The sequence below is a fragment of the Jaculus jaculus genome, chromosome 4, assembly GCF_020740685.1.
Source record: "Jaculus jaculus isolate mJacJac1 chromosome 4, mJacJac1.mat.Y.cur, whole genome shotgun sequence".
Classification (NCBI taxonomy): Eukaryota; Metazoa; Chordata; class Mammalia; order Rodentia; family Dipodidae; genus Jaculus; species Jaculus jaculus.
The window spans coordinates 108,688,773-108,713,233 of NC_059105.1; the positions used below are offsets into that span (position 1 = coordinate 108,688,773).

At 44.2% G+C, this 24,461-nt stretch overlaps 1 protein-coding gene across 3 annotated transcripts in view; it reads left to right on the forward strand.

Annotated features, from left to right (window-relative positions):
* The first annotated feature begins 8,688 nt into the window (after nt 1-8,688).
* Fhl2 (four and a half LIM domains 2) overlaps nt 8,689-24,461 on the forward strand; it is a 55,093-nt gene continuing 39,320 nt past the window's right edge. Inside the window, exons 1-2 of one of the 3 annotated variants that reach the window (XM_045147638.1) lie at nt 8,689-8,736; nt 23,274-23,453. In XM_045147638.1, the coding sequence (XP_045003573.1) occupies nt 23,298-23,453 (156 nt within the window). In that variant the 5' untranslated portion in view covers nt 8,689-8,736; nt 23,274-23,297. Of the gene's footprint in view, nt 8,737-8,783; nt 8,908-10,656; nt 10,765-23,273; nt 23,454-24,461 lie in introns of those variants that run through there. The other 2 variants (XM_045147640.1, XM_045147639.1) reach the window with 2 other exon arrangements.

Below are 24,461 nucleotides of genomic sequence, written 5' to 3' on the forward strand. Positions count from 1 at the left end.
TTCAGTTACAGCATCCATTTCTCCAGATGAACGAGTCTGTCCCAAGGCAGGCCTGGCAAAGGGAAGTACATGGGTTTTTGCCTGGCCCCTATCTGCCATCTGCCCATCAGAAACACAGTCTGAGGGAGGAGGGGGCCTCTGCACAGCTACAGTAGAGCTACTGTCTCCAAAGAGGAACATGGGCCCCTTGCCATGATGACCCATCGCATGTGCTTGTGCTGTTACAGAGGACAGAAACCTAGTGGGATTATTTTATTATGTACATTCCCATTTGCATAGACAGAATTTTTTAAAGCAGTCAATGGAAATTTAATGTGGCCCTTGCAGAAATTAAAGGCATGGCTTCACTGGATTCGGGTCCTATAAGTGAAAATAGGTTCATTTTTAGGCTGGGGCCATCTAGGAAGTTTTTCTGAGCTGTTTGGTGTAGTTGAGTAAGACTCAGAATAGGGAGTGGGCAGGAGAAGCAGCCTGTTCTTGAACAGGTAGACTCCAGGAATCAAAAGCACTCTCCCTGGACGTCCTACATACAGCGTCTCTGCAACTTCAATCTCAGCTCCTCACAGTACCTGTGGATGCTACAACCTGGGGGTTATTCCCCTTAACCCTCAAGCCCACATCTGCTGCCACTTCCAAGGTCAGGCTGTTCAACTTCGCTTAAAATTGTTTGCAAGATGGATCTCAGGGGAAATCCCAGATTACTGAAGCACTCAAGTGGGAAGAGTCCCTGACTGCCTTAGTCCAAGCAGGCACATATATACTAGCCTGTTCATGACAGCCTCATACTGGCTCAGACAGTTTCAGGAAACCTAAATTGAACTGAGTAAATAGAGACCACATTGCAAAATGAATACAGAAACAAAGGTCTTCATCTTTCCTGTAAGTGGCTCACGTGTTTTTCTCTCCTGTTATAAACAAAGGAAAGGTGGTGTGGAATGATCAAATGTAAAGCTATGGACAGGTGTAACACACAGCTTCGTAGGTAGAGGTATTGTATCTAGTCTACAAGGAAAAAAGGAGTTTTCGGGAACAAGGAGGTTAGAGTAAGTACAGGCATTCCATGAGTCCTGTGATGAGGGCTAAGAGTATTGCTTAGGGCTAGCAGGCATGCTCAGTGTGTACAAAGTCCTCGGTTAGATCAACCACACTGTGACAATGGTGACAAAAACTCTCCCACCCTGGCTGAAGGCACACAAAATGATTAGACAGAGATAAAGAGAATAACCAGGAAGGGAGTCTCAGTGACCCTCTTCTTGTTTAGTATTACAGAGTCAGAAGCCTGGTAACTTGCTAAATATACATGTAAGAAAAGAAAACCTCTCAAGTCTTTCTTCCTCTACTTCAAACATGACCCAGAAACTCAAGGACCAATACTTATACAGCAACATAGAAAAACAGACACTGATCCAATGAGATGAGAGGGAATTGAGTCCGATCCAGAGTAACAAGGAAGCTAAGTTACCCTAAGGCCATGTGTGAAATGGAAATATAATTTCAAACTGTAGAGATGGAAGCAAAAGAGAAAAGGGAAAAAAAGAAAAGTCCCTCTTGAGTCACATGACAGTTGGATGGTTGTCTCCGATGCTTGACAGTCATTTACACTGGAACCCCCATGGTCCCTCCAGGAAGACAGATGACCCATCTGGTACTGTTGTGCAGTTCTTGCTCAGTGACTCCCACAGTGCAGAAGACTCCAAAAATATTTGTGCAGTCAGGATCACCTAGAGTCTAACTTAAAAAAAAAATTCTGGCAAGTAGTAATGCCAGGAGATATTGAAGGTCTCACTAGTTAGAAAATGTGTTCCTAGTATTTCAACAGTCAACTACCTATTGTAATGATGTAGAAAGAAACTTGTCTATTCCAGAAAGTCTGTCATGCTTCTATGAACCCATTTTAAACAATCTTCTAAAATTGGTGGAAAGTGTTCTAACCTTGCTTTCTGGAAGAACTTAAAGCATAGTTTTTCTTCTTACACAGATCTACACCATCGTGCAGAATTATTTCTAGGAGATGATATACAAGATTTTCAATTAAAAATTTAGCCATATAAATTAATTGAAGAAGGCTGGGAAGATGGCTCAGTGTGTAAAGGACTTGCCACACAAGCATGAGAATCTGAATGTGGCTCCCCAGCACCCACGTAAAATGCCAGATATGGTGGTATATACCTGTAATCCCAGTGCTGGGGGAGTGGAGGCAGAATCCCTGGGGCTCACTGGCTAGCTAGTCTAGCCCAGCCAGTGACCTTTTGGTTCAGGGAGAGACCTTATCTTAAAGAATAAGGTGGAGGGCTGGAGACATAGCTTAGCGGTAAAGTCACTTGCCTGTGAAGCCCATTCAACTCTCCAGATCCCAGTTAGCCAGACGCACAAAGTTGAAGCAAATGCAAGGTTGCACATGCCCACTAGATGGTGCAAATGTCTGGAGTTTGATTTCAGTAGCTGAGGCCCCAGAGCCAATTCTCTGTCTCTCTAAAATTAAAAAGGAGAGAGAGAAAAAAAATAATAAGGGGCTAGAGAGATGGCTTAGTCTTTAAGGCACTTGCGTGACAAACCTAAGGACCCATGTTTGATTCTCCAGGTCCCACGTAAGCCAGATGCACAGGTGGTGCATGCATATGGAGTTCGTTTGCACTGCCTGGAGGCCCTGATGTGCCCATTCTCCTCTCTCTCTCTCCTTCCCTCTGTCTCTAATAAATAAATTAATCAGAAAAAAATTTAAAAAAGAGTAAGGTGGGCAGTGGTTGAAGAAAACATCTGGTATTGGCTTCTAGCCTAAATAAGTGTGCATGTGCAAAAAAAAAAAAAAATGAAGAAAGACTACATAACTTGAGAGGACAAGTTTCAGAGGTGAGGTAAAGAAGACAGAGAAAGTAGAGGGACTTACCTGTGGCCACACACACTGCTCCTATTACAATTTGGATCTTATACATTCCCGAAGGGCCTGTGTGTTGAGTCCTTGATCTCCAGGGCTAGAGGTTTAGCTCAGTAGAAGACTGTATGCTTGGCATGCACAAGGTCTAGGGTGTATTCCAAGAACCTCAGAAAAAATGCTTGGTTCCCAAGCACTAGAGGTTTGGGGTGCCCTTAAAGGGGTCTGTAAGATCCCAGACTCTTTTTCTTTCTTTAACTACCTGGATTAAGGAAAGTGGGTTTTTTCTGCCATACCATAATATCACACTCCCTGAGCATAGTCCCAGTGCAATGCTGGAAACTCCAAAAGCATGAACCAAAAGAAATCTTTTCTCTATAGCGACAGAAAGCTGTCAAATCCCTATAGGAGTTTCTGGTCTAGAGTTCAGCCCCTTCCCTTCTCTAGCCAAGTGACCCAAAGCCCTTTCTAACCAGACCATGCAGGATTTGTGTTAATGAATTTGGTCAAAGTCAAATCCAAACAAAAATAGTACAAAAGGTCTTCTCTGATAGAAGACAGAGTTTGAGATTTTGAAGTTACAGTTACTTCTAAAATTACAAAGAGTGACAGGTTTTAGTGTGGTTTGAATAAACATTCTCAGACACAAATGAGACATGTCCTCTTGCGGAAATGCAAGGAAGAATTGTCAGAGGCCTCATGGGTTTTCAGGTATTTTCACTGATGACAAGAAAAGACAAAATGCCAGAGAAGCAAGCTGACAAGTGACTAGATTGTTCCAGAAAAAGACCGAGATCAGCAATGAAGGGATCTCAGAACATACAGTTTGTACATATCAAGGGTTTTTTTTTTTTTTCTCACAATTTCAAATAAGAAGCACCCTTTTTCAGGGCTACGTGAGAAGTAGTTCCCTGTGAAAGAGTCCAGTAATAATTGCTGACTGAGATGAACTGTGAGTGTCATCGTTCTCATTTCATTGGCTGTTCAGCCAACCAAACAGAAGCTTTTTTAAGGAGATATCAAAGCCACAGTGGAAACTTGTATCCAATGTTCCAAGTAAGCTTTAACCACCCATGGAAAACTCAGGCTCATAGAGTCGTTTGTGGATTTGGCTGGAAGTCAGACGTGTTTTGAGGCTTTGAACACTGACTATTTGCATCCATTAAATTGGTTTGTGAAAAAGAGAGAGAAGGAAATGGAATATGGACTCTCAATAGAGCCAAACATTTTCTTTCTTCCCAAGAGGCAAGAGAGCCTGGCCCAAAGATGCGGGGAGGGATAGCAGTTGCCTTTGATGGAGAGACTCAGGCAAAAGAACAGAGACGGGACATTGGAGTTGCGTGGGTATCAAGTCCCTCTCGATTGTTGGAGAAGGCCTTGGGGCCTCTGTGTTTGTACCAGCTCTGAGAAGGATGAGCACCCTGCCCACAGAGTCATGTGTGTGGTCTTCCTGCTACTCCAGGACCCTAGGTCCAGCTATGTGAGCCCCCACACTGGGGTCTGGTTCTGTGTCATTGGTAGGCACGCAGAGACCTGCCTCCTGACCTCCAGGTGGAAGTATGAGTGGTTCGATCAGTCCTGCCCCTTTCTCTGGTTTTCTGATCCTAGACACTTACTCATCTTCCAACCATGTGAGGTAATTAGAAAGATTAGGGTGAGTCATCCACCAGGTTCCTGCCCCTGTCTGAGCAGAGCATGGCTTAAGAGAAACCTCTTCAACAAGACAACAACATTCTCAAAGTCCTCCATGTAGGGAAGGCTGTCCTTGGGTTCATGCTTCCACGTGCTCCCTGTCTTCCTGGAGGTAAGGCCATCCTAGCCACCGTGGGATGGCCAGCCTCAAGGGAAGGAGACTCTGCCTGCCTCTGAGTAGGTGGTGATCCCACCACCAGGTGATGGTCTCAAGCATGGGGCCCCAGAAGTTCCACCTTCTCCCTGGGTCATGTTCATATGAATCGAATTTCAGCAATTGAATGGCTCTCTCCCCGTGCCAAACCTTCTTACTTTGTTTAGCTTCTACCTTAGGCTTCCCTCGAGTGGAGGAACTGACAGCAAAGTAACTAATCCACCTGAGTGGACTTGAGAGTTCCCGACCTTGCTCCCTGTTGAGTCTACCTGAACTCTGCTTTCCCTCCCCTCTTCCAGAAACTGACAGCTCTGGTTTATGGCTAAACTACCTGGGGCAGAGATGGAATTCCCTTCGGTTGTTCTTATCACAAAGCACTCTCAGACTCATCTGGAGAGGTAATGAGGCAGGATCAACCTGAGAATGAGCACTGCTAAGGCGCTTCCAGGGGTTCCTGTGTGCAACTTGCCTAGAGCTTTAGGACCCGTGACTACAGAGTCATTCCCTCATGCTTCCCTGAAGGGAGTGCTGGCTGGTGAACACGGAACCTACAGGCACTCTGGAATAAACAAAAGAACTCAGTAAACTATTGTGCTTCCTTCATCTTCAGGAAAATTATTTCTCAATGTCATTTTCTTCTTTTAAAAAATATCTATACCTAATTGTCATCTATTTATTTATCTATCATTTATCTATCTATCTCTGTGTATGAAAGAGGGAGAATGGTAGTAGCACTAGGGCCTCTTGTCTCTGCATGTGCTACTTTGTACATCTGGCTTTACGCGAATATTGCAAAATTGAAGCTGAGCCAGCAGCAGTCATTGCAAGCAAGTGCCTTTAAATGCTGAGCCATCTCTCCAAACCAATTAATGTCATATATATATATATATATATATATATATATATATTTTTTTTTTTTTTGGTTTTTCAAGGTAGGGTCTCACTCTGGTCCAGGCTGACCTGGAATTAACTCTGTAGTCTCAGGGTGGCCTTGAACTCATGGCAATCCTCCTACCTCTGCCTCCTGAGTGCTGGGATTAAAGGCATGCACGACCATGCCCGGCTTAATGTTACATTTTTTGAGGAACTAACTTTTTATGAAGAGCTGAGGTTTTTCTCTCAAGAAGACAATCTTTCATCGTTAGAACAGGAGTTATATCTTAATTTTTCTTTTCCTTCTTATTCTGAATTATTCTTGAAAACATCAAATATTCACTGAGGACCTACTATGTGCACAGTAATGTGAAGTTGTCCTGAGTAGTTTACATGCATCACTTCTAAATGTCTTCACAATTTTTTTTTAATGTCAATTAGGCCATATTACAAGGGACCAAGTTGATCAAAGCTGTAGTTACAGGTAAGACAGGCTCTCAGATCCAGGCCTAACGTGAAGGATCAGGTTATTTGCCTAGAAAGTATTTATCTTTTCCATAATATTTCATCTGCTACAAAGTGATGCTGGGTGTGGTGGTGCACACCTTTTATCCCAGCACTCAGGAGGCAGAGGTAGGAGGATCACCCTGAGTATGAGGCCAGTCTGAAACTAGAGTACATATTTTTACCAGGCACATAGTGTGCTATGCACAAGTTAAGTAAGTCTTGGAAATATAATGGTGTACAAGATAGAATTTGTTAAAGTACATTTTTCCAGATTGTCTCATAGAAATGTATTTGTAGTTTGTCCTCTGAATTTTCATATAGGTACAGGATACTCAAACCAGAAACTGTATCCCCTTCCTTGATTTCTTCCTGTTTGTTTATTTTGTTTTGTTCTGTTCTGTTCTGTTTTGTCCTTTTTTTTCCAAGGCAGGGTCTCACTCTAGTTCCAAGCTGACCTGAAACTCACTCTGTAGCCCAGTCTGGCCTCAAATTCACAGGTATCCTCCTATCTCAGCCTCCTGAGTGCTGGGATTAAAAGTGTCCAACCAAGCCCGGCGTGGTGGCGCATGGCTTTAATCCCAACACTTGTGAGGCAGAGGTAGGGAGATCACTGTGAGTTTGAGGTCACCATGAGACTACATAGTTCATTCCAGGTCAGCCTGGACCAAAGTGAGACCCTACCTTGAAAAACCAAAAAAAAAAAAAAAAAAAAAAAAAAAGTGTCTAACCAATTTGTTTTCTATTCCTCTTTTTTTTGAGGGTTGTTTGCCCTCACCACAGACATTCCGTGTGTGTGTGTGTGTGTGTGTGTGTGTGTGTGTGTGTGTGTGTTTGAGAGAGAGAGAACGGGTGTACCAGGGCCTCCAGCACTGCAAACGAACTCCAGAAGCATGTGCCCCCTTGTGCATCTGGTTTACGTGCATTCTGGAGAGTCGAACCTGGGTCCTTTGGCTTTGCAGGCAAATTCCTTAACTGGTAAGCCATCTCTCCAGCCCCCTATTCATCTTTAATGAGCATATGTTGCTTTCATTTTAAAACTGTTTTTTAGGTAGTCAACACATTTAGATAACTCCAATGTCACAGGAAAGAAATAAAAAGTGAATACCAAAAAAAGTCCCTGTTGCTTCCTGTCCACCTCAGACATCCAGACTCCCCAAAGGCCACAACATATAAGCATATACTGCTTTTCCTCTCTTTGTTCATAAACACAAATGGTTAGTTACAATCTCTGAAGTGCTCTCTATTTTTATTTTTCTTAGTGAGCATATCTTGGAGATCATGCCGAGTCACTAAATATACTTATTACCTGTTCAACAGCTGCAGGTATAATTTAAAATGTAACGTACTGCACTGAGCTAGGTCCCTGTTGGTGAACACATAATATAACACAGTATTTTGTTCTCATAGCCAAATTTGCAATGACTATTCTTGAGTGTCATTGTATACACGAGCAAAGTAAATGCAAGATGGTTTCCTGTAAGGGAAAATGCTGGGAATGGTCAATGGTATGTGCATTTTTAAATTTAGCAAAATGCCCCCTTCACCAGCTATCAGATCAGTCACCAGCTCAGTCAGTAAAATGCTTGCAAGTATGAGGACCTGAGTTCAATCACCAGTATCCTGGAGAAAGTGCCAGATGTAGTGGTGTGAGCCTATAATCCTGAAGGTGGAGTGGGTTCCCCGAGGCTCACTGGCTAGCGTCCTGTCTCTGCTCCCTGAAGGTCGCACACAATGAGATCAGCCATCTTACTCTCATTGCCTTCCCAATGGGAAACTCCGTGCCAAAATAAATCCTCTTCCCTTACGTTGCTTCTGTCAGGTATAGTATCACAGAAATGACAGAAGTCATTCATTCAGGCCTTTGCTGTGTGTCTGCACAACATCTTCCGTGGTGTTTGCATGCAGACCAGCTGCTTGCTCAAGAGCAAAGGCACCTTCCTGATGTCTGTGCCTTTCTACCACCACAAGATCCCCTCGGCAGGCCTTACCAAAGCGCAGCGGGCCTCGGATTGGAGCGTGGAAAGCCCGTTCCCTCGTGCCCTCTGCATGTGCTTCTCTGCCCCAGGGACCACTGACTGTCGAGCAGCCCTCGGGCCCTGAGTGTGGGCATGGGACCTTTCCTTTAGTCCTTCCCCCTTATCATCAGTTGGGCTCTTTCACGTGGAAAGGTGCTGCCAGGCAAGGCCCTCAAGCCCGCGGCTCCCCGGCGTGCACGTCGTCCTTCCTCAAACCTGTGAAGTGACCCATTCACCCCGAGTCCCAGCCCGCCGCGGCGAGCAGCCCGCCGCACGCCGCCCCGCAGCGCGCCTGGTGGCCGAGGCCCGAGCCCGCGGCGCGCCAAGGCACCTCTCCCCGGGAGCGGGGGGACCCGGGGAGCCGAGAGCCGAACCCGGGCAGAGCGTGAGCGAAACAAAGGGTCGAGCGGCGGCCCCCGGGAGTGCGAGGGGCGCCCGGCGCCGCGCGCCAGCGCGCCGCCCAGGCGCGCGTCTCCTTATATGGTCAAATGACTCGGCGGGGGTTCTCGAGGGCGGGAGCGACGCCGGCTCCACTCGGCCCGCGGAGCGCCGCCAGCCGCACGCGCGCCGCCCGCCCGCCCGCCGGAGCCCCGGAGCCCCGGAGCCCCCGGCCCGCCCGCCGCGTAAGTACCTCGTCCCCGCGGAGCCCCGCCGCCCGGCGCGCGCCCAGGGAGCTGCCGGCCACGCGTGAGGGAGGTCGCGGGTCGGCGCCGGGAGAGGGGAGCCGGGCTGTGAGCCGGAGACCAGATGCGGCGCCCGAAGCGGGAGGGAGCCTGGACTCGAACCGTGAGGAGGCAGGTCTAGGGGGAGCGGGGAGCCCAAGCTGGAGTACTGGGGATGTGAGGGTGGGCGAGTTGACCTTCAGAATGGGGGAGAGGGACTCCCCGTCCCCAAAGGGAAGACTGCTGCGTGCGTTCTGGAGAGGTGGGTCACCGCCAGGTGGCCGGGAGGAGCCGAACCAGCCACGGGCGAGGCCCCTGGGCAAATGCTGCTCCCTGTCCCTGTCCTCTGGAAGGGAGGTGACTGCTGTCCCCCTTCTCCCGGCGGACCACCCGGCCTGCTGGTCTGCACAATGGTGTTGAGGCATTATTTAAGCTTTGGTCACAAGAAATGGAGTTTGCACAGTGTTCACCTATCTTGACTCCTGGAAAAAATTAAAGACCTGAGCTATTGGGTTAAAAAAAAAAAACATTTATTTTAAATGAACAGAATTCTAATTTACAGGTTGTGGGTTGTGTGTTATCTGTGGGAAGAAATTGTTCAATGCTATTTCTGGTTTTAAACGAAGAATAAGCTCTATCCACTCTCTTGTCCCCAGTGTGCCTCTGGAACTAGGCGAGCTCATTTTTTGATGAGATTATAGCTATTTTCCATGGCAGCCAACGTAGGGTGTGCACCTCCGTGCACATGTTTTTGGACATAATAAACCACAATTTGGGATTAAAATCATGAAAATTGTTTTCAAAACACTACTCTGAATGCATCTCACGTTGATGCCTACTCTACTGAAACATATATTTGGCTGTAACTTAACAAGAGAGGGAGTATGCTTGTGGTATTTTTGTTGTTGCTGTTTTTCAGACAAGGTCTCAACCCTCTGTCCCAGACAGGCTTGGAACTCATGTAACCCCATGCTGGCCTGGATCTAGAGGCAATCCTCTTGTCTCAGCTTCTCAAGTGCTTAGATTACATGTGTGAGCCTTAAAAGTCTTAAATCCGGGAAGTACTAGTCCCAACAGTTAAGGTCAATGAAACCAAACTCAAAAATACTTCCTCACATATTTATAGACTTTTTAAACCTGCTTTTCAGATTTAGCTCTTTCCTAAAGTTTAAGCTTATCAGTGTGCAGAATTGGAGAGGCCCCTGTCCTGGCCTGCTGTTCAGCCTTCTTTCATTTGGTCTCAAAGACATGCTATGGGCAGGAGTAGAAGCCTCAGGTGATGTGTGCATGTGGGCTGGAACCAGGCTGTAAAGTTCACCTGAATCCTTCAAACTGCATGACCTTAGCCAAATCATCTAAGCCCACAGGTGTCTCAGTTTCCTCACTGGGAACAAGATAACAATGTTGCTTTTATAGCAGGGCTGTCATCAAGACTGTGTATTATAAGCAATGCATATATATTTGACAGCCTCGTGTTCCCAGATGAAGAAACAGAAGTACAATTGAGAGCTGCCCCCAGAGAGCTTGACAGCCTGAGTTTGGAGCACTCCACTCCACTGGGTGTACACTGAATGAATATTTTACTGCATGCTTTGACCCAAGATTGGTTGTCAAGCCACTCTACTACTGAGATAATGGAATTGCAGACAGGAATGACCAGTAGGATACAGGGAGTGTATCTATGGGCAGGAGACTTGGTTCTACTGTTCTGCACTGAGGGCTGGTTATCTAGCCTCTGACACACAGACTGCCTCATTTGTACACAGGAGACCCTTTGCCTCCAAGGTTCAAGTGTGGGAAGCTAGGTTCTCAGCATGGATATGTTGGGAGGTGGGGTCTTTAAAGGTTGGGATTTAATGGGAGGTCTTTGGTCAGTGGAGAGCCTGCCCTTGGAAGGAAGGGTGATACTCCAGCCTCTCTCAGTCTCTGCTTCCTTCGGCAGTTGATCTCTCTCCCACACAGAACTGATGCCCTTGAATCTTCAGAACTGTAAGCTAAACAAACCTCTTTTCCTTACAAAGTTAGCCTGCCTCAGGTATTTCATTATAATACTGAAAGACAGACTAATTTAGGACTATAGTAAGGAAGATTCTCTCTAACTCATTAGTCCCGAGGGATAAAGTTTCTGGAACATGGTTAACAAAACTGTTACACATTGTATACTTCTGGGTACTTTTATTCTAATAATGTTATCAAAGACACACTTATCAAGTATCCACTTCTGGTGTATAATACTGGGAGCCTACTTCTTCCAAATGACCATCTTTAAAAAATGTGTAGGCTTTCTCTAGTGACCAATTATTGGTCTTCCAAGAAGTAAGCTGGTATTTTAACTTGGCGTGCATCCAGCAAATTTCATTGTCATCCTGAGTCACAAACTTCTCTTTGAGGCCCTGTGATGTATGAACCTGACTGGATCATAAGGTGCCCAGACATTTGGTCAAATATTATTGAGGGTGTGTCTGCAGAGAGTTTCTGGATGAGAAGAACTGAATAAATGAAGTCAGCTGCCCTCTATAGTATGCATTTGCCCTGAGCCCAATTCACACATAAGCAAAACAGAGGCTGAGCATGAAGGAAGTCTTGCAGCTGACTACTTGAGCTGGCACACTGGTCCTTTCTTACCTGTGGGCTAGACTGAAACATCACCTCTTCTTGGGTCTATCCAGTCCACTGGCTTCTAACTGGACCTGACTGTTTCTCCTGGGTCTATAGCCTGCTGACTCTGGGTTTTAAAACATTTTGCTTCCATACTGAATGAGTCAGATCCCTGTAATAAACCACTTTACATACAGGTGTGCCATTGGAGATTGAAAATGAGCTAAATCTGCCCATCATGCTGAGTTTCCTGTCCTAGCTTAGCAGCACAGCACGCAATGTTCTGAATGCTAGGTTCCCGGCAGATGGAGATTTGGGAATTAACACCTTCTGGAGGCAGTGTACTGTTGGGGTGGGCTTATGGGTATTATAGCCCGTTTCCCCTTGCCAGTGCTTGGCACACTGTCTTGTTCCTATTGTTGTGATGTTGGCCTGGGTGATGTCTACCCTCTGCTCATGCCATCCTGCCATCATGGAGCTTCCCTTCGAGTCTGTTAGCCAAAATAAACCTTCCCCCCACCCCCAAGAAGCTGCTCTTGGTCAGGTGATTTCTGCCAACAATAAGAACCTAACTGCAACAGTAACCAAGGCTGATTTTGAACTCTTGATATCCTGTCTCCACTTCCCAAGTGATGTGATTGCAAGCATGCATCACCACACCTGTCTTTTGAAATCCAGTCTACGTGATCACTTTCACACCATTGGTAAGGTGAAAAATTGTAAGTTACTATAGGTGGAGGGCCATCTATTAATTATTCATTTATCTTCTACTGGTTCATTTTCTCTGGTGACTCCTGATCTAGCTACCCAATACAGCTTTTCTAAAGGTCTCATTCTCTTCTTTTCAGATGCTATCTCCACTTTCCTATGAGCTTGTTTTGCCTTCTGCTGTCGATATAGGCCCTGCATGGCGATGTACTGAGAGGTCTGGGAGAGTGTGGGTCTCTTCTCTAATTCAACAGTTACCAGTGGTTCCCATGCCTCTACTGAACTTGGACATTATGCATCTTCATACTTGTCCTTACCTTCCTGGTACTTATCTGTTGTTGTTTTTTTTTCTGTTTTGTTTTGTTTTGTCAGGGTCTCACTCTAACTCTGGAACTCATTCTGTAGCCAGTCTGCCCTCAAACTCGCCATGATTCTCCTACTTCCTCCTGATCACTGGGATTAAGGGCACACACCACCATGGGCAGCTTTGATACATATCTGCATTGCCCTGATTTCCTCTAAACTTTCCTCAAAGCTTATGGTACTGAGAAGGCAGGCAAGATCTATGGCAGTACAAGAAGCAGCTGCCCTGTTTTGTTGAGAAAAAGAATTGAGTTAAATGTATGCTTATAACCAGCAAATACAACTTGTTACACAACTAGCCTGCCAGGCAAAGAGAAAATAGACCTGATGCAACCTTTGAAGCCTGTTGAATTCGGCAGCCAATGAGTGCAGTGCATGTATGCAAGCCTGTCTTGGGGTGGACCTGATATAAAGTGCCACGGCAGCACCACAAAGAGCAGAGCTGCAATGAGAAAGAGAGGATGTTTGTTTATGGAGTGGGGTGACAAAAGAAAAGGCCAGTTTGTGTAGTGGGGAAGAGGAGGCTTGGAAATGGAGGCCAGGCAGAAGGAGACTCAGTGGCCAGTGAGCTACACATTGGAGATGGAAGGAGCCTGTTGTGCCAGACAGGTGGTTTTCATTCTGTAGGTGTGGAAGCAGGCAGCATCACTTGTATACCCCGCCCCTGGCCCCGAGCAAAGCACTGGTGTGGCTATGTGGTAGGAGCTCGCTCCATTCATTCTTGCTCCAGTGTAACTTATGAACTGAAAGCAGCCTGCTCTTCAGGCCTGTCTCACCAGGGTGGTCTTGCAACTAACTACTGAACTGGTATGTTTTGAGAATAATTGACACCATAGGATTTTAAAGATGGCTTGGAGCTAGAGCTAGACTTTACTCTCCATCAGAGAATGTGGGCGGGGGGGGGGGGGTCTCAGTTTCCCATTGCTTAATACTACATGGGAGACATTGGTTTGCTGAACACATTCTCATTGGCTGGATTTAAAGGTTTGAAGCACATTTTTTACAATTTGTTGTTGTTCATTTTTATTTATTTATTTGAGAGTGACAGGCACAGAAAGAGGCAGATGAGAAAGAGAGAGAGAATGGGCATACCAGGGCCTCTAGCCACTGCAACTCCAGATGTGTGCACCCCCTTATACATCTGGCTAACGTGGGTCCTGGGGAATCAGGCCTCCAACCTGGGTCCTTAGGCTTCACAGGGAAGTGCGTAACCACTAAGCCATCTCTCCATCCCCTGAAGTATACTTTTTTAAGCATAGCTATTGTATTCGTAAACCAGATCATAAATTGAACATGCATTATTTTTCTCATGTCTTTCATTATTGAGTATTTAAAGGATCATTCAAAAGACAGCAGTTTTCAGTTTATAAAAGTTACTAGTGCATGTAGCACATTATAAGTCAGTCTGCCCTAAGATGCACTTTCAATAAGGACTCCTTAAAGGGATCAATAAATATACAGTGACAAGCATCTTATATCTCATTACCTAAAAGTGTTTGCAATCCAGACATCTAGAAGTTGGTTTCAAGTATATTCCAGACACATTAGTCTATTTTTTTTAGATGCAGCAATCTCATTTGGACTGATGCCTCTTCTAATTCACCAAAATTTGTACCTAAATAGTCAGCTAGACTAAAAAGAAGTATTGGAGTGAACGATGTTTGCATGTCAGTATTTCCATCCAGAGGAATTTAAACTGGGGCACATGTCCTCTGACCAGGTCTCTGGGCGTGACAGTCCTCCGCGCCTTTGGGTTTGGGTGGTTCATCTTTGATTATAGACACAATACCCACAGGGCCTCTTGCCAGTCCCTGAAGCCCATGTCAGGAACTGTGCATTCTTCCCAGAACCTGGGAGTGTCTTCTGGCTGGCTTTTGCTTCTTGACCTGGCCAGGCTGCATCCTGAGTCTTGCAGCTGTTTGTTCCTGAGGGTTCAGAGTCCAAACACAGTAAGAGAAGTTCTCCCTGCTGTGGAAGCAGTGGGCTATCTGGAGGAGAAATGAAGATAGTATTAGAAGAGAATGACTGTGACTCTGGGTCTGTTACATTGGAAATTTTAGTGGCACCAAATACCAAACAAATACGTAACTTTTAGGCAAATTGTTCATATACAACATTCCATGTTTTCAATCTTGATTTTTGCCCCTGCTTGTCTGTGGGATGTTTATGTCCATCCATCCACCAATTCCTTTCTTTGTCCATTCTGCAAATATTTACATAGGCCTTGTGTGTATGTTTCTTGCTGGTGAGGTCTCAGTGTCATATACTGCTACCTGCCCTGTGCTTATAGTTGGTGTGGACACAGGCAATCACAGTTTGTGATATCATGAAAGCATTTTCACAATATAGTCTTAAAAAGAGCCTACAGTTTTCCTAATTCTCTCACTAAAAAGCTGTTGATTGTTGATTGCTGTTGGAATTTCCCACCTGGGTCCTAGATTATATTTAAAGATCATCACTGTGGAAGCCAAGCCTAATGGTCTATGCTTGAAATCCCAGCACTTGGGAGGCAAGGGCAGGAGGATAACAAGTTTGGGGCTGGCCTGGGCTACATAGCAAAACTCTGTCCTGAATGAATGAGTGAATGAATGAGCGAATGAACGAATGAACAAACAAGTGGGAATTGTTTTTTTTCTGGCTGGCATTTATAGCTGATTGTGTGCATGCTGTGGGAAGAGCTAGGATTCTCTGTAGGAGATGGCAATTTGAAGGAGCCTCAGCAAGCAGGAGCCCCAGGAAGGAGGTTCTTCACTTTGGGCTTCAAAGGGAAAGGAGACAATGGGCACTTCAGGGTCAGGTTAAAGTAGATAGTTGGATAAAAGGATGTTGTTTTGAGACTCCTTTGCAAAGCTGGCCTCGTGTGTAGCCCAAGGGTATCCTGTTTGGGAAGGATAGGCCTGAGACTCAAAGCCCTGGGCCAGTAGGCCGTGGAGAATTTTTTTTTTTTTTCATCATGCCAATCCCTGCCTTGGATTCTCAAGGAATCTTTATCATTAAAAACTATATATATACATACACACACACACACACACACACACACACACACACACACACACACACGCTCTCTGGCCTCTCTTTGACCGCATTTATACCCTTCTTTCTTCCTTTCCCTCATCACTACCTCTGTTTATCCTTGCTCCCACTTCCATTTCCTTCTCCTCCTTTCTCATGCTTCTCTTCCATCTTTGTAGCTATGGCACTTCCCCAACTCAAACTTTGTTTGAAAGTTTATTTATTTATGTGTGCAGGTGAATGTGTGTGTAGATGCATGTGCACATACGTGCATGTACGTGTGGAGTGAGGATGGCAAAGGAAAAATCCAGTGGGTGAGTGGGTGCTCACACATGTGTGCATGTTGGGGGGGGGTCCTATGCCACTTTTTGTGAGACAGGATCTCCCAATGACCTGAAACTCATCAGGTAAGCTAGATTGTATGGCTAGTGAGCCCCAGAGGACCATGTGTCTCAAGGCCTGGGATTATTGATGTGCCAACATGCCCAGGTTTTACTTTTCACATAGGTTTTAGGAATTGAATTCAGGTTTTCCTGATCACTTTACCAACTGAACTTTCTGCCCAAGCCCTGCTTGACAGTTTTTAAATTTAAATGTTTACAAACAGACTGCATGCAATTTGTCAATAGCAGTAAATGGGATCCTTACTCCATAGCCTTCTGAACCATTGTTTTACAACAGACTAGAACCTAGCAGAGGGAAGACAGAGATCAAAGCCCTGCTCCAGCCAACCCACCACCTGCACCTGGTTCCTGGCTCACCCATTGTGGGTGGCTGGACCTGCCCTCAAGCGTGGACCCTAAGGTCAAGCTTCTTCAAATACTCTCTCTGGTAGTATGTCACCAGAGGGAGATGACATCTGAGGATGATTTAACCCTGGCAAGGAAGAGAACTCCAGGACCCTATAATTTGGATTTGATTCAGTGAAATAACAAGTCGGCAGTCACGCCTTGCATTCAGGTGTCTCCCTGCATGCCCTTACCTAATCCTTTCAGCATTCCTATGTACCAGGTAATAGGCAGGAATTATATATAACCTGTTGGGAGGGATAAGAGTTCATAGAGGTAAGTGGATCATGCACAATTGGGTGAAAAAAAAAATCCTACTTTGTATTTTAAGGAAACCATTTAGACTGGACTTCAAAGGGCTGCGGATGTGGCTCAGTGGCAGAGTGTTAGCCTAGCATGTGCAAGGCTCAGGTGTGATCCCCAAACCAAACAACAAATAGAATTGGACTCTGATGGCATGACTTCAGTTCTTGGGAGATATTGCTCCTCGTGACAGACTTACTTCCATACAGTAAACATTTGCCCCTCAGTGCAGTATGGGAACTGATGTGTAAATCCTGTGGCCTATGAAGACTTAAGTCCATAAACAAGATGAACAGTTCCTCCTTACCTTGGCTCCTGGTTGTCTTTTTAGCTGTACTGTTTATTCCCCTGCCTGCTGGCCTTCCATCATACTACCCCATTTCATATTCACATGGCTTTGCCTGCTGTCCCTTGACCTGCAGCATCACCTGACACCCCTTCTCAGCACAGTCTCTCCCCTCCAGGAAGCCAGCTCTCCCAGGAGGTCCGCATCCATGCTCCCCTAAGGTCTGGGGGTCTCCACTGAGCTCCTGGCATGGAGCTGTGCAATCTGACATAAGGCATTGTGTGTGTGTGTGTGTGTGTGTGTGTGTGTGTGTGTACCACTAGTTCCTGAGCAGAGGGTCCTCTGTACAATTACTTTTGTATGTCCAGCATTTTAATGTCCAACACATAATTCCAGTTTATCCATTGTTTTCTGAGTGAATAAATAAACAACTAGGTATTTTATAGAATTTTAAAATGCAAAGTTATAGGGAATTTCTAATATAACATTATGAATGTATTTCCTCATTAAAGGTAATAGGATATAGATATATAGATAACATATATAAAGGTGATAGATGTGTAACATTAATGTCCTGGGGCTGGAGATAATCAGTGGAGAACATGTAATTTATCATGTTCAAAGACTGAGGTTTAATTCCTAGCCACAAAATAAAAATAAGTTTATATTTAGTAATATATAACCAAAGGAGGAATGAATATAAGACTCTTTTGATGGAAAGGAAGACTCCCTGTTTCTGCATTAACTTATGGACCATTTACTCTGACTCTGAGTGAGGGTTTATATTGCTTAGGGTATCTTTAAGAAGGTTAGACATGGCATGTTCTTATTGGTAGAACCTAGATTCGTATTCTTGTGTGTGTGTGTGTGTATGTGTCAAAAAAAAGGCAGTTGTATTTGGGTGAGAAAGGGGACCAGTGGAGACTTGCAAGGGAGGATGATGGGGAACAAATATGATACACTAGAAATGCAAATTAAAACTACATTGAAGGCTGGTGAGATAGCTCAGCCATTGAAGGTGCTTGCTTATAAAGCCTGTTGACCTGTGTTGGCACAGATTTGATTTCCCAGTACCCACATAAAGTGGCACACATGTCTAGAGTTCATTTGGAGCAGCAGGAGTCCCTGATGTGCCCATTCATTCATAATTCATTATCATTCCCTTTCTGTGATTAAAAATAAATAAATAAAATATTTTTTTAGAAAACTACACTGAGATTCCATGTCGTGCTTGTCAGAATGTCAGTCCTTAAGAGAACATATAACAAATTCTGGCAAAGATGTGGACAAAAGGAACTATTGTACACTGCTATTGAGAATGTAAACTAGTCCAGCCACTATGGAAATCAGTCTGGAGCTTTCTCAACAAACCAAAAATAGATCTTCCATGTGATGCAGCTATACAACTTCTGGGTATTTACCCAAAGGACTCCAAGTCAACATATCATAGAGATACATGCATATCCATGTTTATTGCTACACTATTCACAATAGCTAGGTTATGAGAAACCAACCTATTGCTCAACAACAGGAACAGATGAAAAAACTGGTATATATGTACAATGGAATTTTTTTAGTCATAAAAAAGAATGAAGTCATTTGCAGGAAAATTGATGCAACTAGATAGAGTCATATTAAGCAAATGAAACCAGTCTTAGAAGTGCATATCTAGCCGGGCGTGGTGACACACACCTTTAATCTCAACACCTGCGAGGAAAAGGTGGAGAGGATCAATGAAAGTTCCAGGCCACCCTGAGACTACATAGTGAATTCCAGGTCAGCCGGGACTAGAGTGAGACCCTACCTCAAAAAAATAGCAAAAAAAAAAAAAAGGTATTTATCTATGTTTTCTCAGGAAATTTAGATTTAATACACATACACTAAATCATGTATGTCTATATGACATGAAAGTAGAAGCCAGAGCATCTAGAGGGACAAAGGGAACTAATGGGAGTGTGAGGGGAGAGAAGAGCATAACGGGCTGACGGAAAGATGCCCAGTATACAGTCCATATTTGTATGAAAATGTCCTTATGTGGGAGGCTGCTAGGAGAGGATTATGAACATGGTACATTCTGTCTGTTCCCTCTCCCTCTCTCTCCATATATGTGTGTGTGTCCACACACACACATGAAAGCTATCAATAAAAAGTTAAACAAATGAAAGCAGGGCTGAAGCCGGGCATGGTGGTACACACCTTTAATCCCAGCACTCAGGAAGCAGAGGTAGGAGGATCACCTTGAGTTCCAGGCTACCCTGAGACTACATAGTGAGTTCCAGGGTCAGCCTGGGCTAGAATGAAGCCCTACCTCAAAAAAATTAAAATAAAATAAAGCGAGAGCAGTTAAAGTACTTGCTTGCAAAGCCTGACAACCCAGGTTAGATTCTCCAGTACCCACATAAAGCCAGATGTACAAAGAGGAGCTTGCATCTGGAGTTCATGTCAAGAGGCCCTGATGTTTATGTGCGTGAGCGTGTGCACTTTATCTCTCTCATTGCAAATAAATAAATAAAGCATTTTATAAAAAAGAAAATGTCCTAATGTAACAATACAGTGTGCAATAAATACAAAGTATGAAAACTGTAAGACAGTACAGTAAATAATGATAAAGGATGCCCATGGTGGGAGGACCCTGGGTTCAATCTTCAGCACTCCCTTAAATCATCAAGTTAGCACCCCCACACTCCTGATTAATCACTCCTGTTTTCTCAGTTCTAACTTACACAGCCTGGCAGTCAAGGGAATGCATTAGAGCATTTCTAAAATCCTGGGTTTTTCTTCTTTCTCCCATCTATCCTTTCCCTTTTACACCTAGGAAAGGGCCAATTAGTTGGCAGTTATCAGAGATAAGTATAATGTTGTCATGTTAAAGATACTACATGACTATCTCAAGGACTAAGAAACACTCGACAAAAGCACTTTGACAAAGCAGGACCTTACATATTAAAAAGTCTAAGTGATGAATGAACAAGTCGTAGATAAAAAGTAGGTATCTTTTTATTTTGAAAAATGACCCAAATTACTAATCATAACAGCAGGCATTCATAGTTAATTGAAACTACATTTTCTTGTCATTTAATATTTTATTCTTTATTTATTTGAGAGACACAGAAGCTGAGAGAATAGATGCACCAGGGTCTCTTGCTACTGCAAATGAACTCCAAATGCATGCATCAACTTTGGGCATCTGGCTTTACTTGGGTACTTGGGAATTGAACCCACTCTGTCAAGTTTTGCAAGCAAGTGCCAAAACTACTGAGTCATCTCCCCAGCCCATCAACTTATTTTTATCCCTAAAGAGAATTAGCATTGAACTTTTGTGTATTTTTTTTCTTTTGTCAGATTATTTGCATATTTGCAAGCACAATTACTAAACCAGTGAAACAAACTGATTCAAATGTATAAACTATAAATAAAACAAATCCATTTCTTTGTATGTTTATAAGAAATAGTTTTTTAAAAGAGGACCATGTGAAAGTTCACCTTGCTGTGTTCCTAGTTAGTGATGGTTGCTTATTTCATGCCTTACAGTGTTAGGTGATGCTGAAAACATCAGTGACTACATAGCAAAGATGAGGAACAAGGCAGAGTGGGCTCCACCTTCATCATAAGGATCTATGGACGTAGGGACATGTGTGTCAGCCCTGTTGGTCTTCAGAGCAGACAAGCTGCTTCCTCAATCCTGAAATTATGTGACAGTCAGCATGAAATAGTACCACTCATGCTTTGAGCAATGTAGAACCTCTGCCAAGTCTCAGAGGTTATATCCTTATATTTTTTGGTTATTCTCTGCCGTGGACCTACAGAATCAGAAGAGGTGGAAAACACAGTGCCTCCTGTGTGGGTTCATCTGAGCACTGCATTCATGGAGGGAAGCAGGCACACCTCACTGGGAGCAAATACAGACATGGTACTTGTGGATATGGCTATACAGCCTGCAGACCTTTCCACACCAGAACCTTGATTGTCTAAACCCACAAGGAAGTGCCTTTTCAATTAAAATGAAGAGTTTACTTTCTCAAAGTTAGATGGCTCTGGGGAAAGCTCATGAAACTCCTCTTTTCCCACCATTGTTTCGGGGCTCTATTTTTTACATCCATAAGATGAGGTAGTTATGGATAATCTTGGGAGTCATTTCAGCCTTCAAAATGCCATGATTTATAGTTCATTTGCTCTCCAGTATCTTTTTGTTTATATGAACAGAATAGGCAATAATCTCATTCTGTAGTTAAATGGCAACCATTACTGGAAAAATAATATATATTGCAACAATTCTCAGTTGGGATGAAATAAGCAAGCAGGCATTTTCAAGGCCAATGACCAAAGAATTACAGGAAAGCAAATATTCCAGCATAGCTGCTACAGCCCCAGATTCATACACTTGGCTTCAGAATAATAGTTCTAATGCTCAAGAGCCTCATCTTACAATGTTATCATAAGAATGTCCAGACAAAGTTTCCTTGGACTCCACAAAGAGTCAATTGGAAGGATAGATCTTGCCATATATGTCCAACTGCATGTCTAATGCTTTTGGAAGAAAATGATTTTGTAAACACAGAAATAACCAGGGATTATTTCTTGAAAGTTGTTCCCATATCTGTTTATTGTTGTCACAACCTTGCATACACAGAGTATCAGATTAATAAACATTATCATATTTGCTGTAATCATAACCAGCAGCAAATATTTGCACCAGAGAGCCCAATTCTAAGATTTCACCCTCAAATAATTTGAAATGACTGGAAGTTGAATTGAGTTTGCTTAGAGTTTGTGAGATATTGTTCAGTTGCATAGCTAGCTAGTATGCCTGCTTAATGACAAGACTTTTCACTTTTAATAAATTAATTATTGCCATTTAAGAAAAGCTGAAGGGTGCTGGAGAGATGGCTTAGCGGTTGAGTGCTGGCCTGTGATGCCTAAGGACACCGGTTCAAGGCTGGATTCCCCAGGACCCACGTTAGCCAGATGCACAAGGGGGCGCATGCGTCTGGAATTCGTTTTCAGTGGCTGGTGGCCCTGGCGTGCCCATTCTCTCTCCCTCTTTCTCTCTCGCTTCCTCTCTCTGCCTCTTTCTCTCTCTGTCTGTCACTCTCAAATAAATAAATAAAAGTAAACAAAAAATATATATAAAAGAAGAGCTGAAGGAAAGTCAACTGTGTTTTTTGTGTGCCAGAGGCCTTTGCCCACAGTGCTATTCCCATAGCAGACTTTTTCCACAAGAGTTCTGACATGATTTTGTAGGAATGTTGGTTTGAAGTAGAGAACTGAGAACCCTCTCTCCACCTTACGGAATGTCCCTTCCTCTTTATGCACACTGTAAACTCATCCTGGAAAAATGCCTATGCCTGGCTTGAAGACACATTCTTAGACCTCTTTGCAAGGCTTGAGGTGTCACCTGGAAAGCCATTGACTTTAGTCACTGCATTCCCCACTGTTTGATAATCCATGTTTTTGGGAGCAAGCCTTTCTCTTTATCCTGCTCTCTGGGTACCTGGCAGGCTGGGATGATCATCTTTTCATTGGGGAGAAACAAATCCCTGAAGGAAGCTGGAAGATTCTCTTGCAGGAGGACACAGTGTACTTCCCAATGCAATGTTCAGGCCAAGGTTGATGCTGTCTTGGTCTTTTGCTGTAGGTTTCCCTGACAGCTACCCCCTTGTGCCACTGTGCCTTCATCCTGTTCACATTCATGAGTTGTAAAACTCATGCATAGAACATCTTTTTATAGAGATGAACATATTACCTCTGTGGCTGTCCAATTTTGAGGACAGAAAGAAAAGGGAAGAGGTGAGGTAGTGGGTTGGAAGTCTACACACAGCCAGATGGGATGGAAGCTCTGATGCTTTTACTTACATACCAAATTCTGATAGTTATAACATACTTTTTTTGTGCAGTACTGGGAATTGAACTTAGGGCCTTGTACATGCAAGGTAAGCACTCTACCACTGAGCTATATACTCCCAGCCCATAAGCACTCTTTATGAAATAGAGTACATCCAAACACAAAACTTCCTTAACTCATGATTTTTTAAGTATTTCCCTGGGCTGGATAGATGGCTTAGTGGTTAAGTTGCTTGCCTGCAAAGCTAAAGGACCCAGGTTCAATTCCCCAGTACCCATGTAAAGTCAGATGCACAAGGTGGTGCATGCATCTGGAGTTTGCAGTTGCTGGAGGCCCTGGTGCGCCCATTCTCTCTACCTGTTTCCCTTTCCCTCCCTCCCTCCCTCCCTCCCTCTCTTTCTCTCTTTCTCTAAAATAAATAATTATTAAAAAAAAATATAAATAAAAGTGTTTCACTGAAAACTAGGTGCATTGAAAGTCTGCAATTTAATGACTGGCCCAGAAGACTCAACAAGTACCTAGTTAATGCCTTTGTACACATGGCATGTGAAGCGTGTCCCTGAGCCTGACCTGGGTTTTCTCTCCTTTTCTATGATAGGTCGTTGTAAAGCCAGGTGTCAATATGACGGAGCGCTTTGACTGCCACCACTGCAGTGAGTCACTGTATGGCAAGAAGTACATCCTGAAGGAGGAGAACCCCCACTGTGTGACCTGCTTTGAAGAGCTGTACGCCAACACATGCGAGGAGTGTGGCACGACCATTGGCTGTGACTGCAAGGTAGCTGCCTGTGGGCCTGAAAGCTTCGCTGGGCACTTCTCTGCATACTTGATGCAGACAGCCTGGTCCTTGTCACTCATGGGACTCAGTCAGGCAAAGCCCCTCTAATGGACTGACTGTCTTCTAAGGCCTTGCAGAGCTGCTTCCTTCATGATCTGGTTTCTGACCACCAAACAGTTGCCTTGCCAGGATGTATCCTCTACATACCAAGTCAACTTTTCCTGTTCTGTTGCTGGCACCCTTATCTAGCCCCACCCTACCAAGCAGTGGTATCTCTTTCTCATGGTGAGGCTCTACTGCTGTTTGCCACCTGGTGACTAATAGGCAGCAGGTAGAGCTTAGTCAATATTTGATGAATAAATGTGCACCTGAGGGAACTGGAGTCAGCCCATAGACAATAGGCCCAGAGGAGCTGCAAAGTCCTTGAGATGTTACAGAGGTTTTCATTAGGAGAATAGGATTGGTATTTTTTAAGGGAATGAACAGCTTCTCAGGGTAATGGTACAGCATGGGTCAGCACTGGCCTCTTTGTTCCTGCTGACTGACCAGGGCCAGAGGGGCACACATAACCTGTACTTCTCTGTACATTTTTTGGCTCTACCTAGGTCACCAAAGGAAGGGCCAGTCTTAATTAGCTTTCCTTTGCTATGACAAACTATCTGTATCAGGTTACTTTCCCATTGCTGAGAAAGAATACATGACCAGAAGCAACTTGGCTTAGGAAAGGTTTTATTTTCAGATTACAGTTTTCAGTGGAAGTTTCATAGTGGAGAAGGCATGGTGCTAGGAATGGAAGTCTACATTGTATCAGCAGGCAGGAAGTAGAAAACAAACAGGAAGTGGGATTAGGCATAAGACTTCAAGGCCTGCCCTCCCCCCATAACCCACTTCCTCTGGCAAGGCTCCACCTCCTAAAGGTTCAGCCACCTTCTCAAATAGTATCACTAGCAGCAGACCTAGTAAGCCAATGGAGAAAATTTTACATGTAAACCAAAACAGTATCTGACA